General features: G+C 43.5%; 1 protein-coding gene across 1 annotated transcript in view; it reads right to left on the bottom strand.

Annotated features, from left to right (window-relative positions):
* The window catches only part of LOC139419427 (neuronal vesicle trafficking-associated protein 2-like), a 43,937-nt gene extending 42,220 nt beyond the window's left edge, over positions 1-1,717 (bottom strand). The window contains exons 1-2 of the mRNA XM_071169376.1: positions 1,553-1,717; positions 907-1,073 (exon numbers count right to left, since the gene is read on the bottom strand). Coding sequence (XP_071025477.1) covers positions 907-1,035 — 129 coding nt within the window. The 5' untranslated portion in view covers positions 1,036-1,073; positions 1,553-1,717. The remainder of the gene's footprint in view (positions 1-906; positions 1,074-1,552) is intronic.
* Positions 1,718-13,211: the final 11,494 nt, after the last annotated feature.

Raw genomic sequence — 13,211 nt, 5'->3', positions numbered from 1 at the left:
AAGGAGAGGCAGGACCTGCTATTGTGACCCTGCCCCCCTAGTGAAATATGACACAGGGCTCTTTTGTAATGCTGCAAGTCTGTGTGGAGTGACAGGCCACTCCAGTTAGCAGGTGTACTGGGAGATTGTGCCTTCATCAGCAGAATACAAGACGAGGGCTGAAGCACCACTCTGCAAAAGTGTCACGGTTCTTCTCCTAATGGTTACTATAGAGTGACGGGCTCGGCCTGCATGGGGCCACGGGCCCTGCTGTGCTGTCGATCAAATAAACCAAGAGCCAGCCTCATGATCAGCTGGGAGCTGACAAATAAATCACAGAGAGAGGACAGTTATTTCTTTACATCCTCAATGTCAAATTAATATCAGCATTCCCTGCTGAAGTAAAACATGCATGAAATGACATCAGCAGATATGCCTTGTGACAACACAACAAAGAACCTGTCCTTCACTCCTATGAACATGTTTAAAAAAACTGCTGCGTTCATATGGAGAACACTAGCCGATCAGCTGTTATGATTGAAAATCCCTTCAAAGTAAGATTCAATTATATGCATTATTAAACAATTACAAATATCATTACTCATATCAATCATATCAATCACATTCAGTTCAGTGATTCATGCATCATCATTCTGTGTAATAAGCAGCAGAAGTCGTCAGTGCTGGACCAAAAAAATAAACCCTCTTGTCAAAGTAAATTAGAGATTTACATGTTTGCTGGCTTCCTTGAATGGAACATGTACATCCCAGTTATACACCTGCTTCCTTAATAGGTGCTTTAAACAAAGGAAGCAAGAGGGCAATTGAGATGACAGAAAGATGGGATTTCTGTTCAATTACGTAATGGCAATGGCAATAAATCATGGAGTGAGTCGGAGAGCAGAGCAGACAGATAGTCCATTTTACCTTGTCTGGGGCTCCATACTGGAGGTTACCGACGTCCAGAGGGGTGATGAGCGGCACGTTTTGGAAGCCATCCTCCACACTGACCGGTTTAGCGCCTTTGTCTTCTAGATTGCTCCCCAGTTTAACCATCTTTACTAATAGAAAATAGTACACTTCTCAAGCAGATGCTGTAAATATAACAAAAACTATGTTAGTTCATTGTTCGTGTGTCATTTATCAAACAATAAAACATCTACTGACCACGCAAATCGATACGTTTGTTATTTAATCCAACCAAGTTTATTTAAACATTTAAATGACCTACATTTGATTTAAACTTTAACTTCATAATAACATCAAATATTGTAACAGGGTAATAAGACGCTATGAAACCCCGTTTAATTATTCAAAATATTTGATAAATTAAATACGTGGGTGTGCAGGCTAACTTGAGATATCATTTCCCCCATCTAATGTATCAAAATTAATATATTCTACATTTAAAAATTGTGGAAAATCACCTTTTCCAACGCCATGCAGCAGGCATCAAAATAAATACTATGTTATCGGGCTATGTTCATAGGGCTACACCTGCAGTAGCCTAGCCTAGACTACTTCGTCCTTAGCGTCCAAAAACAGAATATGTCAAATAAAAACATCTACTTACGATGGACACACTTCTATAAATCCTTTTTCGTTTCTTCGTCTGCTGTTTTGTAGGCTAATATCTAAGACGCGAGGCAAGGAACGCAGATGCAGGCAGACCGGGCTAAAACGCAATCAAAGCTTGGTGGTGCTGATGCGAGAAAGTAGGCAGAGACTAGCAGATTACATAGGCAGCCCAGCCCCCAAACCCAAACACTGCCTCCTCACTTTATACTTGCAAACGGCACCACTAGGTGGATTTTTGAATGAAATCCCACATTTGTTTTGGCCGATTTGAATAAAACCACAAACCTCACTAAAATGTATTTTCTTAGTCTTTATCGCCATCTAGGGACCTGACGCTATAACTGTGCGGCAGGGTTGGGTAGTAACGGATTACATGTTTCGGGATAGCTAAATGAAGTAACTGTAATCAACCCGGATTATTAAAAAAAAAAAATCTAATCGGATTACAGTAAATAATCCGCCCAACATTTACGGTGCATGTCTGTATCTCTCCCCCTGCATAAAAACATTGCCATCTCTATAAAACTGCCTTCACATCATCTAGTAACTTTGTAAATAACAGCACATGACTGGGGAAATCCACTTGAACGCCAATTCAATTGATAATTACAAGTGGGAAACTCATCTATCATCCCCGTTCTCCCCTGCACATCTCTGACGTTATTTGTCAACAAAAAAAGACATTAAGCACGGCGGCGTCATCAGCAGTAGTAGTTTATTGATTCTGTTCATCTTCCTTTTGATTTAGAAAGTGAAAGCAGCTCTGGATATACTTTTCGTCGGCCAAAAAAGAGCAAAACACTTACAAACCTTCTAAAGACCACCATGTTTGATGGTATTTCCCAGTTCAAAACGTGAAAGCACACAACTCGTATTTACGACTTCGCAACTGGTAATTACCACATTCCCACTTGGTTAGAAAGTAGAACTGAGGAGCAGTTAAGTATAACTGAGGAGAAATAACATTAAAATGGACATTGCCAGTGCCGTTTCTAGACATAAACGGCCACTTCAACAGTCCTTGGCCTCAACTCAATGTACTGTTTAGGTAGGATTGATAGTAGGACAGTTTTCGTCTTGTTATGTCAGTCGCTGAAGTTAACTCAATTAGCCCATGTCAGCTAACATTAGTCTTGACAGCTATCTAAACATTTTAATAATCATGGCCGAATTACTGACCGGGCACCCAAGCTATCTAGGCACCATCACCTCCAGGAGTCCCCATTGATTTAGTCACTCTCACTCAGATATCATATGAACATTGCATAAGACATGGCAAAATGTGTAGCATTGCAGGAAATTAGCTGTAAAACTGCTAAATAATATCTCCAACCCATGGCAAAATTTGTAACATTGCAGGAAATTTGCTTTAAAACAGCAGTGTTCTCTCCGCCCCATGGCAAAATGAGTAGAATTGCATGAAATTAATTTTAAATCTGCTAAATGTTTTCTCTTCCCCATGAAAAAAAAATTGATTTACAGAAAATGTGCTTTAAAACTGCAACATTTTCTCCACGCAATTAACGTTGAAGCCACACATTTTTCTCTCCACCACCAAGACGAGGCAGCTAAAATATCTTGTCCGCGAGATGGGAGGGCCCCACCAAAAATGCTAGAAATGGCCCTGGACATTGCAATCCAAAATCAGATGTTCAGATGTTAAAAGTTGTCTGATGTCAAGATGAGTCCATATGCCAGATCATCTATACACTGAGTATACCAAACATTAAGAACACCTTCCTAATATTGAGTTGTACCCCCTTTTGCCCTCATGAACTCGACATGGTGTCGAAAGCATTCCAGAGGGATGATGGTCCATGTTGACTCTAATGTTTCCCACAGTTGTGTCAAGTTGACTGGATGTCCTTTGAGTGGTGGACCGTTCTTGATACACACAGGAAAATGTTGAGCGTGAAAAACCCAGCAGCGTTGCAGTTCTTGACACAAACCGGTGCGCCTGGCACCTACTACCACACCCCGTTTAAAGGCACTTATATCTTGTCTTGCCTGATCATAATATATATTATAACTTAAACAACTTAAATAACTTAAATAATTTAAATAATTGAAAATGTTAGCGTATGTTTTTTCTGTCTGTATGTACAGTGCATTCGGAAAGTACAGTGCCTTGCAAAAGTATTTATTCCCCTTGGCATTTTTCCTATTTCGTTGCGTTACAAACTGTAATTTATATTTATTTTTATTTTTATTTCTTGTAATGGACATACACAAAATAGTCCAAATTGGTGAAGTGAAATGGAAAAAATAATTTGTTAAAAAGGAATCTGAAGGGGGAAAAAAACAGAAAAGTGATGCGTGCATATGAATTCACCTCCTTTGCTATGAAGCCCCTAAATAAGATCTGATGCAACCAATTACCTTCAGGAGTCATATACTTAGTTAAATAAAGTCCACCTGTGTGCAATCTAAGTGTCACATGACCTCAGTATATATGCACCTGTGCTGAAAGGCCCCAGAGTCTGCAACACCACTAAGCAAGAGGCACCACCAAGCAAGCGGCACCATGAAGACCAAGGAGCTCTCCAAACAGGACAGGGTCAAAGTTGTTGATAAGTACAGATCAGGGTTGGGTTATAAAAAAATATCAGAAACTTTGAGCATCCCACAGAGCGCCATGAAATCAATTATTAAAAAATAGAAAGAATATGGCACTACAACAAACCTGCCAAGAGAGGGCCGCCCACCAAAAATCACGGACCAGGCAAGGGGGGTATTAATCAGAGAGGCAACAAAGACAGAGACTGGAGTATCTGTCCATAGGACCACTTTAAGTCGTACACTCCACAGAGCTGGGCTTTATGGAAGAGTGGCCAGAAAAAAAAGCCATTGCTTCAAGAAAAAAATAAGCAAACACGTTTGGTGTTCGCCAAAAGGCATGTGGGAGACTCCCCAAACATATGGAAGAAGGTACTCTGGTCAGATGAGACTAGAATTGAGCTTTTTGGCCATCAAGGAAAATGCTATGTCTGGCACAAACCCAACACCTCTCATCACCCGAGAACACCATCCCCACAGTGAAGCATGGTGGTGGCAGCATCATGCTGTGGGGTTGTTTTTCACCGGCAGGGACTGGGAAACTGGTCCGAATTGAAGGAATGATGGATGGCGCTAAGTGTACAAGGAAATACAGGGAAATTCTTGAGGGAAACCTGTTTCAGTCTTCCAGTGATTTGAGACTGGGACGGAGGTTCACCTTCCAGCAGAAAAAAATGTAATGTCTTGGAATGGCCTAGTCAAAAGCCGAGACTTCAATCCAGTCGAGAATCTGTGGTATGACTTAAAGATTGCTGTACACCAGCGGAACCCATCCAACTTGAAGGAGCTGGAGCAGGTTTTCCTTGAAGAATGGGCAAAAATCCCAGTGGCTAGATGTGCCAAGCTTATAGAGACATACCCCAAGAGACTTGCAGCTGTAATTGCTGCAAAAGGTGGCTCTACAAAGTATTGACTTTGAGGGAAGGTGAAAAGTTATGCACGCTCAAGTTTTCTTATTTCTTGTTTGTTTCACAAGAAAAAATATTTTGCATCTTCAAAGTGGTAGGCATGTTGTATACATCAAATTAAACGAACCCCCCAAAAATCTATTTTAATTCCATGTTGTAAAACAACAAAATAGGAAAAATACCAGGGGGTGAATACTTTCGTAAGCCACTGTATTTCCCTCATCAATCTACACTCAGTACCCCATAATGACAAAGCAAAAACAGGTATAAGATGAGATGAGTAATATAAGATGTGTAAACATTATTAAAGTGGCATTATTTAAAGTGAATAGTGATCAATTTCTTAATATTTATTTACATTTATTTAACTAGTCAGTTAAGAACAAATTCTTATTAACAATGACAGTCTCCCACGGAACAGTGGGGTAACTGCCTTGTTCAGAACGACAGATTTTTACCGTGTCAGCTCGGGGATTCAATCCAGAAACCTTTCAGTTACTGACCCAATGCTCTAACCACAGGGCTACCTGCCGCCCCGGCAGTGAAGTGACCAGCTTTGATGCACCTGTACTGACCTTGCCTTCTGGATGGTAGCGGGGTGAACAGGCTGTGGCTCAGGTGGTTGTTGTCCTTGATGATCTTTTTGGCCTTCCTGTGACATCGGGTGCTATAGTTGTCCTGGAGGGCAGGTAGTTTGCCCCTGGTGATGCGTTGTGCAGACTGCACAACCCTTTGGAGAACCTTACGATTAATGGCGGTGCAGTTGCCGTACCAGGCAGGGATACAGCCCGACAGGATGCTCTCAATTGTGCATCTGTAAAAGTTTGTGAGGGTTTTAGGTGACAAGCCAAATTTCTTCAGCCTCCTGAGGTTGGAGTGGCGCTATTACACCTTCTTCACCACGCTGTCTGTGTGGGTGTACCATTTCAGTTTGTCCGTGATGTGTACGCTGATGAACTTAACTTTCCACCTTCCTCACTACTGTCCTGTCGATGTGGATAGGGGGGTGCTCCCTCTGAAGTCCACGATCATCTCCTGAGTGAGAGGTTGTTTTCCTGACATCACACTCTGAGTGCCCTTACCTCCTCCCTGTAGGCTGTCTCGTCATTGTTGGTAATCAAGCCCACTACTGTTGTGTCATCATCACACTTGATGATTGAGTTGGAGGCGTGCATGGCCACACAGTCATGGGTAAACAGGGAGTACAGGAGAGGGCTGAGCACGCACCCTAGTGGGGCCCCAGTGTTGATGATCAGCAAAGTGAAGATGTTGTTTCCTACTTTCACCACCTGGGTGCGGCCCGTCAGAAAGTCCAGGACCCAAATGCACAGGGCGGTGTTGAGACCCAGGGCCTCAAGCTTAATGATGAGCTTGGAGGGTACTATGGTGTTGAATGCTGAGCTGTAGTCAATGAACAGCATTCTTGCATTGGTATTACTCTTTTCTAGATGGTATAGGGCAGTGTGCAGTGTGATGGCAACTGCATCGTCTGTGGACCTGCTGGGGCGGTATGCAAACTGAAGTGGGTCTAGGGTGGCAGGTAAGGTGGAGGTGATATGAACCTTGACTAGTCTCTCAAAGCCACTCATGATGACAGATGTGAGTGCTACGGGCAATAGTCATTTAGTTCAGTTATCTTTACCTTCTTGGGTAGCCTTGTTTTTACAATAAATAATCAATATTTCAACCGGATCATAGGTTTTTCAATAGGGGAGAGAGAATGTCTGCTCCAAGCCATCCACTGATGCGATGTGATCCTTCTCGATCATTTTTCAGAATAAAAGCCTGAAACTATGTAATAAGGTCCCACAGTTAACACTGCATGTCAGAGCAAAAACCAAGCCATAAGGTCGAAGGAATTATCCATAGAGCTCCAAGACAGGATTGTGTCGAGGCACAGATCTGGGGAAGGGTATCAAAATAAGTCTGTAGATTTGAAGGTCCCCAAGAACACAGTGGCCTCCATCATTCTTAAATAGAATAAGTTTGTAACCACCAAGACTCTTTCGAGAGCTGGCTGCACAGCCAAACTGAGCAATCAGAGGACCCAATGTTCACTCTGACAGATCTCCAGACTCCCTTAGTGGAGATGGGAGAACCTTCCAGAAGGACAACCATCTCTTTAGCACTCCACCAATCAGGCCTTTATAGTAGATTGGCCAGACGGAAGCCACTCCTCAGTAAAAGGCACATGACAGCTCACTTGGAGTTTGCAAAAAGGCACCTAAAGGACTTTCAGATCATAAGAAACAAGATTCTCTGGACTGATGAAACTAAGATTGAAGTCTTTGGCCTGAATGCCAAGCGTCATGTCTGGAGGAAATCTTGCACCATCCCTATGGTGAAGCATGGGGGTGGCATCATCATGCTGTGGGGATGTTTGTCAGTGACAGGGACTGTGACTGGGAGACTAGTCAGGATCGAGGAAAAGATGAACGGAGCAAAGTACAGAGAGATCCTTGATGGAAACCTACTCCAGAGCGCTCAGGACCTCAGACTGGGGTGAAGGTTCACCTTCCAACAGGACAACAGCCCTAAGCACACATCCAAGACAACGCAGGAGTGGTTTCGGGACAAATCTCTGAGTGTCCTTGAGTGGCCCAGCCAGAGATCCGGACTTAAACCCGATCAAACATCTCTGGAGAGACCTGAAAATAGTTGTACAGCAACGCTCCCCATCCAACCTGACAGAGCTTGAGATGATCTGCAGGGAAGAATGGGAGAAACTCCCCAAATACAGGTGTGCCAAGCTTGTAGCGTCATACCCAAGAAGACTCTATGCTGTCATCGCTGCCAAAGGTGCTTCAACAAAATACTGAGTAAAGTGTCGGGAATACTTATGTAAATGTGAAATTTCAGTTTAAAAAAAAATATGCAAAAATGTCTAAACCTGTTTTTGCTTTGTCATTATGGGGTATTGTGTGTAGATTGACGAGGGGGAAAAAAATATTTAATCCAGAATCCGTTTAGAATAAGACTGTAACAAAAGAAAATGTGTAAAAAGCCCAGCGGTCTGAATACTTCCAATGCACTGAATTCTTCACCAGTTTAGGACTGATCACATAGACACGATACACACAGTGTTCAATAACCTAAGATGTACAATTCCTGTCCTAGAGTACTGATTCTTATCAATGTTCTAACTGAGACAACATGCCCAGGGCAGAGGCCTTGCCTTCCTATGCATTTTACCAGACACCACGACCTAGCTGTGTTTACAGAGTGATGCATTTCTCTGTGACCTTGTTACTGACTGCGACAGAGGCAGAGAGAGAGAGAGAGAGAGAGAAGCAGGCATCCGGTAGCAGAATGGATTGGCTCAGCAGAACCTTTGTCTCCCCTGTGAGATAGACAGGCATTATGTCATCTGGGTCTTTCATCCAAGCCTTGTGTCACTAATATTCTATGCACACTTCCTGCAGCGGGATAGCCACGCAATGCCATCCAAAACTTTTTCTCTTGCATGACTTATTTGGATGATAGCAAGGTAATTAGATATCAGATGATTTTGTCTACATTGAAGAAAAACACTAGGGGAGAGTTGGGTTAGTTGAGCCACCCCTTGTTTCTAGGAAACCATACACAAAAAGAGGTCATCATTTCATGGAGTCTGTAAATGAAGAAACCACATACAAAAAAGTGGTAAGCAAAGTTAGGTAAAAAAAAAAAAAGATTTTCACAAAGTCAAATGAATTTATTGTGTTAAACGTTTCATGATGCTTGTTTCTAAACCAAAGTAGATTGTTTTAAGACTTTAATGCATCTGCTGGGGTCTCTGAAAGCTACAATATGAGATCCTAAAACTACATGACAGTACATCTTTGTAGCTGTGTGGGCTCATATAGTCAAAATGTTTGCCTTGGGTTAAATTGAGCCAATCACCACCATACCCCATTCAAATGATGATTGCAAAAATTCTATGCATATTAACCATAAAACAGACTAAATGTAATATGTCATAGTGCATTTGTATTGTTACATCGTGTATTAAAAGTAAAACAAGCAGGGGTCTAGCCGCCCCCCCCCCCCCCCCCCCTTGAGGTTCTTGAGAAAGAAGCCAAGGAAGTGAGAGAAGGGATGAAGTCCATTTGAACAGCAGCAAGGGATGAAATAATAAACTGAATGACACTGAGGAGGTACATTAACAAAGAAGACTATTAACATGTACCTGTGTGAAAGAGAGGCTATGATAGAGTAGCAGAGACACACCAGGTCTTATCTGATGACATGGAGTCTCAGCTTGATAAAGAGAGGCTATGATAGAGTAGCAGAGACACACCAGGTCTTATCTGATGACATGGAGTCTCAGCTTGATAAAGAGAGGCTATGATAGAGTAGCAGAGACACACCAGGTCTTATCTGATGACATGGAGTCTCAGCTTGATAAAGAGAGGCTATGATAGAGTAGCAGAGACACACCAGGTCTTATCTGATGACATGGAGTCTCAGCTTGATAAAGAGAGGCTATGATAGAGTAGCAGAGACACACCAGGTCTTATCTGATGACATGGAGTCTCAGCTTGATAAAGAGAGGCTATGATAGAGTAGCAGAGACACACCAGGTCTTATCTGATGACATGGAGTCTCAGCTTGATAAAGAGAGGCTATGATAGAGTAGCAGAGACACACCAGGTCTTATCTGATGACATGGAGTCTCAGCTTGATAAAGAGAGGCTATGATAGAGTAGCAGAGACACACCAGGTCTTATCTGATGACATGGAGTCTCAGCTTGATAAAGAGAGGTTATGATAGAGTAGCAGAGACACACCAGGTCTTATCTGATGACATGGAGTCTCAGCTTGATAAAGAGAGGCTATGATAGAGTAGCAGAGACACACCAGGTCTTATCTGATGACATGGAGTCTCAGCTTGATAAAGAGAGGCTATGATAGAGTAGCAGAGACACACCAGGTCTTATCTGATGACATGGAGTCTCAGCTTGATTAACATATCAAGAATCTTACAGACCAGTTTCATGTGCTTTAGTAGCCTCAAATCCACAGATCTTGCCTACGAATTGGCACATCAAAACAACATCCTTGTCCTGGACAATTGGTCAAGAAATGGAAGGGTAAGTGATAAAATTAAACCAAATCAAATGTTATTTGCCACATGTGCCGAATACAACATGTTTAGACTTTACCGTGAAATGCTTCCTTACACGCCCTTAACCAACAGGGCAGTTCAAGAGGAAGAAAATATTTACCAAGTACACTAAATAAAAAGTAATAATCAAAAGTAATACAATCAGAATAACAATAACGAGGCACCGGTACCGAGTCAGTGTGCAGGGGAACAGGCTAGGTAACCTGTACATGTAGGTGGGGGCAAAGTGACTATGCATAGATAACAAACAGCAAGTAGCAGCAGCATTGTCCGGTGGCGATTTTTCTGAATTGTTCAGCAGTCTAATGGCTTGGGGGTAGAAGCTATTGAGGAGCCATGTGGTCCTAGACTTGGCGCTCCGGTACCGCTCGCCGTGCGGTAGCAGAGAAAACAGTCTATAACTTGGGTGACTGGAGTCTCTGACAATTTTATGGGCTTTCCTCTGACACGCCTATTATATAGGTCCTGGATGGCAGGACGCTTGGCCACAGTGATGTACTGGGCCGTTCGCACTACCCTCTGTAGCACCTTAAGGTCAGATGCCGAGCAGTTTCCATACCAGGCGGTGATGCAACCGGTCAGGATGCTCTCGATGGTGCAGCTGTAGAACCTATTGAGGATCTGGGGACCCATGCCAAATCATTTCAGTCTCCTGAGGGGGAAAAGGTTTTTGTCGTGCCCTCTTCACGACTGTCTTGGTATGTTTGGACCATGATGGTGATGGTGATGTAGACACCAAGGAACTTGAAACTCTCGACCTGCTCCACTACAGCCCCGTTGATGTTAATGGAGGCTTTTTCGGCCCGCCTTTTCCTGTAGTCCATGATCAGCTCCTTTGTCTTGCTCACATTGAGGGAGAGGTTGTTGTCCTGGCACCACACTGCAAGTTCTCTGACCTCCTCCCTATAGGCCGTCTCATCGTTGTCGGTGATCAGGCCTACCACTTGTGTCGTCAGCAAACTTAATGATGGTGTTGGAGTCATGTTTGGCCATGCAGTCGTGGGTGAACAGAGACTACAGGAGGGGACTAATTACACACCCCTGAGGGGCCCCAGTGTTGAGGATCAGCATGGAAGACGTGTTGTTGCCTGCTCTTACCACCCGGGGGCGGCCTGTTAGGAAGTACAGGATGCAGTTGCATCCTCACATTGGTGTTCCTTTAGTCCAGGTGGGAAAGGGCGGTGTGGAGTGCGATTGAGATTGCGTCATCTGTGGATCTGTTTGGGCGGTATGCGAATTGGAGTGGGTCTAGCATGTCCAGGAGGATCCTGCTGATGTGAACAATGACCAACCTTTAAAAGCACTTCCTGGCTACCGACGTGAGTGTAACAGGGCGGTAATCCTTTAGGCAGGTTACCTTCTCTTCCTTGGGCACAGGGACTATGGTGGTCTGTTTGAAACATGTAGGTATTACAGACTCGGTCAGGCAGAGGTTGAAAATGTCAATGAAGACACTTGACAGTTGGTCCGCGTGTGCTTTGAGTACATGTCCTGGTATTCCGTCTGACCCAGCGGCTTTGTGAATGTTGATTTGTTTAAAGGTTTCGTTCACATCGACTACCTAGAGCGTTATCACACGGTCATCCAGAACAGCTGCTGCTCTCGTGCATGCTTCAGGGTGGCTTGCCTCGAAGCGAGCATACAAGGCATTTAGCTCGTCTGGTAGGCTCGCGTCACTGGGCAGCTCGCGCCTGAGTTTCCCTCTGTAGTCAGTAATAGTTTTCAAGCCCTGCCATATCCGACGAGCGTCATAGCCGATGTAGTAGGATTCTATCTTAATCTTATATTGACACTTTGCTTGTTTGATGGTTCGTCTGAGGGCATAGCGGGATTTCTTATAAGCATCCGGATTAGTCTCCCGCTCCTTGAAAGCGTCAGCTCTAGCCTTTAGCTCGATGCGGATGTTGCCTGTAATCCATGGCTTCTGGTTGGGATATGTACGTACAGTCACTGTGGGGACGAGGTCATCGATGCACTTATTGATGAAGCCGATAACTGAGATGGTGTATTCCTCAATGCCATTGGAGGAATCCCGGAACATATTCCAGTCTATGCTAGCAAAACAGTCCTGTAGCATAGCATCTGCTTCATCTGACCACTTCCGTATTGAGTGAGTCACTGGTATTTCCTGCTTTAGTTTTTGCTTGCAAGCAGGAATCAGGAGGATAGAATTTTGGTCAAATTTGCCGAATGGAGGGCGGGGGAGAGCTTTGTATGTCTCTGTGTGTGGAGTAAAGGTGGTCTAGGATTTTTTTTTTCCTGGTTGCACATGTGACATGCTGGTAAAAATTTGGTAAAACTGATTTAAGTTTGCCTGCGTTAAAGTACCCGGCCACTAGGAGTGCCACTTCTGAGTGAGCATTTTCTTCTTTGCTTATGGCCTTATAGAGTTGGTTGAGAGCTGTCTTAGTGCCAGCTTCGCTTTGTGGTGGTAAATAGATGGTCACGAATAATACAGATGAGAACTCTCTTGGTAAATAGTGTGGTCGACATCATAAGGTACTCTACCTCAGGCGAGCAATACCTTGAGACTTCTTTAATATTAGACGTCGCACACCAGATGTTATTGACAAAAAGACACACACCCACACCCTTCGTCTTACCAGAGGTAGCGTCTCTGTTCTGCCTGTGCATGGAAAATCCCGCCAGCTCTATATTGTCCGTTTCTTCGTTCAGCCATGTGTCAGTGAAACATAAGCTGTTACAGTTTTTAATGTCCCGTTGGTAGGATAATCTTAATAGTAGTCAACAATTTTATTTTCTAACGATTGCACGTTAGCAAGGAGAATGAAAGGCATTGGGAGTTTATTCACTCACCTCCGGATTCTCAGAACTCAAACCCGGATCTGCATCCCCTTTTCTTCACGCAAAAGGTGTGGATCTGGGCCTGTTCCAGTGAAAGCAGGATATCCTTCTCATCAGACTCGTTAAAGGAACAAGTTTCTTCTAGTCCGCGGTGAGTAATCGCTTTTCTGATGTCCAGAAGTTATTTTCGGTCATAAGAGACGGTAGCAGCAACATTATGTACACAATAAGTAAAAAAAGAAGTTACGCAAAAAAAATAACAAAATTGCACAATTGGT

The sequence above is a fragment of the Oncorhynchus clarkii genome, chromosome 10 (genome assembly GCF_045791955.1).
Source record: "Oncorhynchus clarkii lewisi isolate Uvic-CL-2024 chromosome 10, UVic_Ocla_1.0, whole genome shotgun sequence".
Taxonomy (NCBI): Eukaryota; Metazoa; Chordata; class Actinopteri; order Salmoniformes; family Salmonidae; genus Oncorhynchus; species Oncorhynchus clarkii.
Note: the sequence above shows the minus strand (reverse complement) of the source record. Positions and strands in the feature narration are given on the sequence as shown.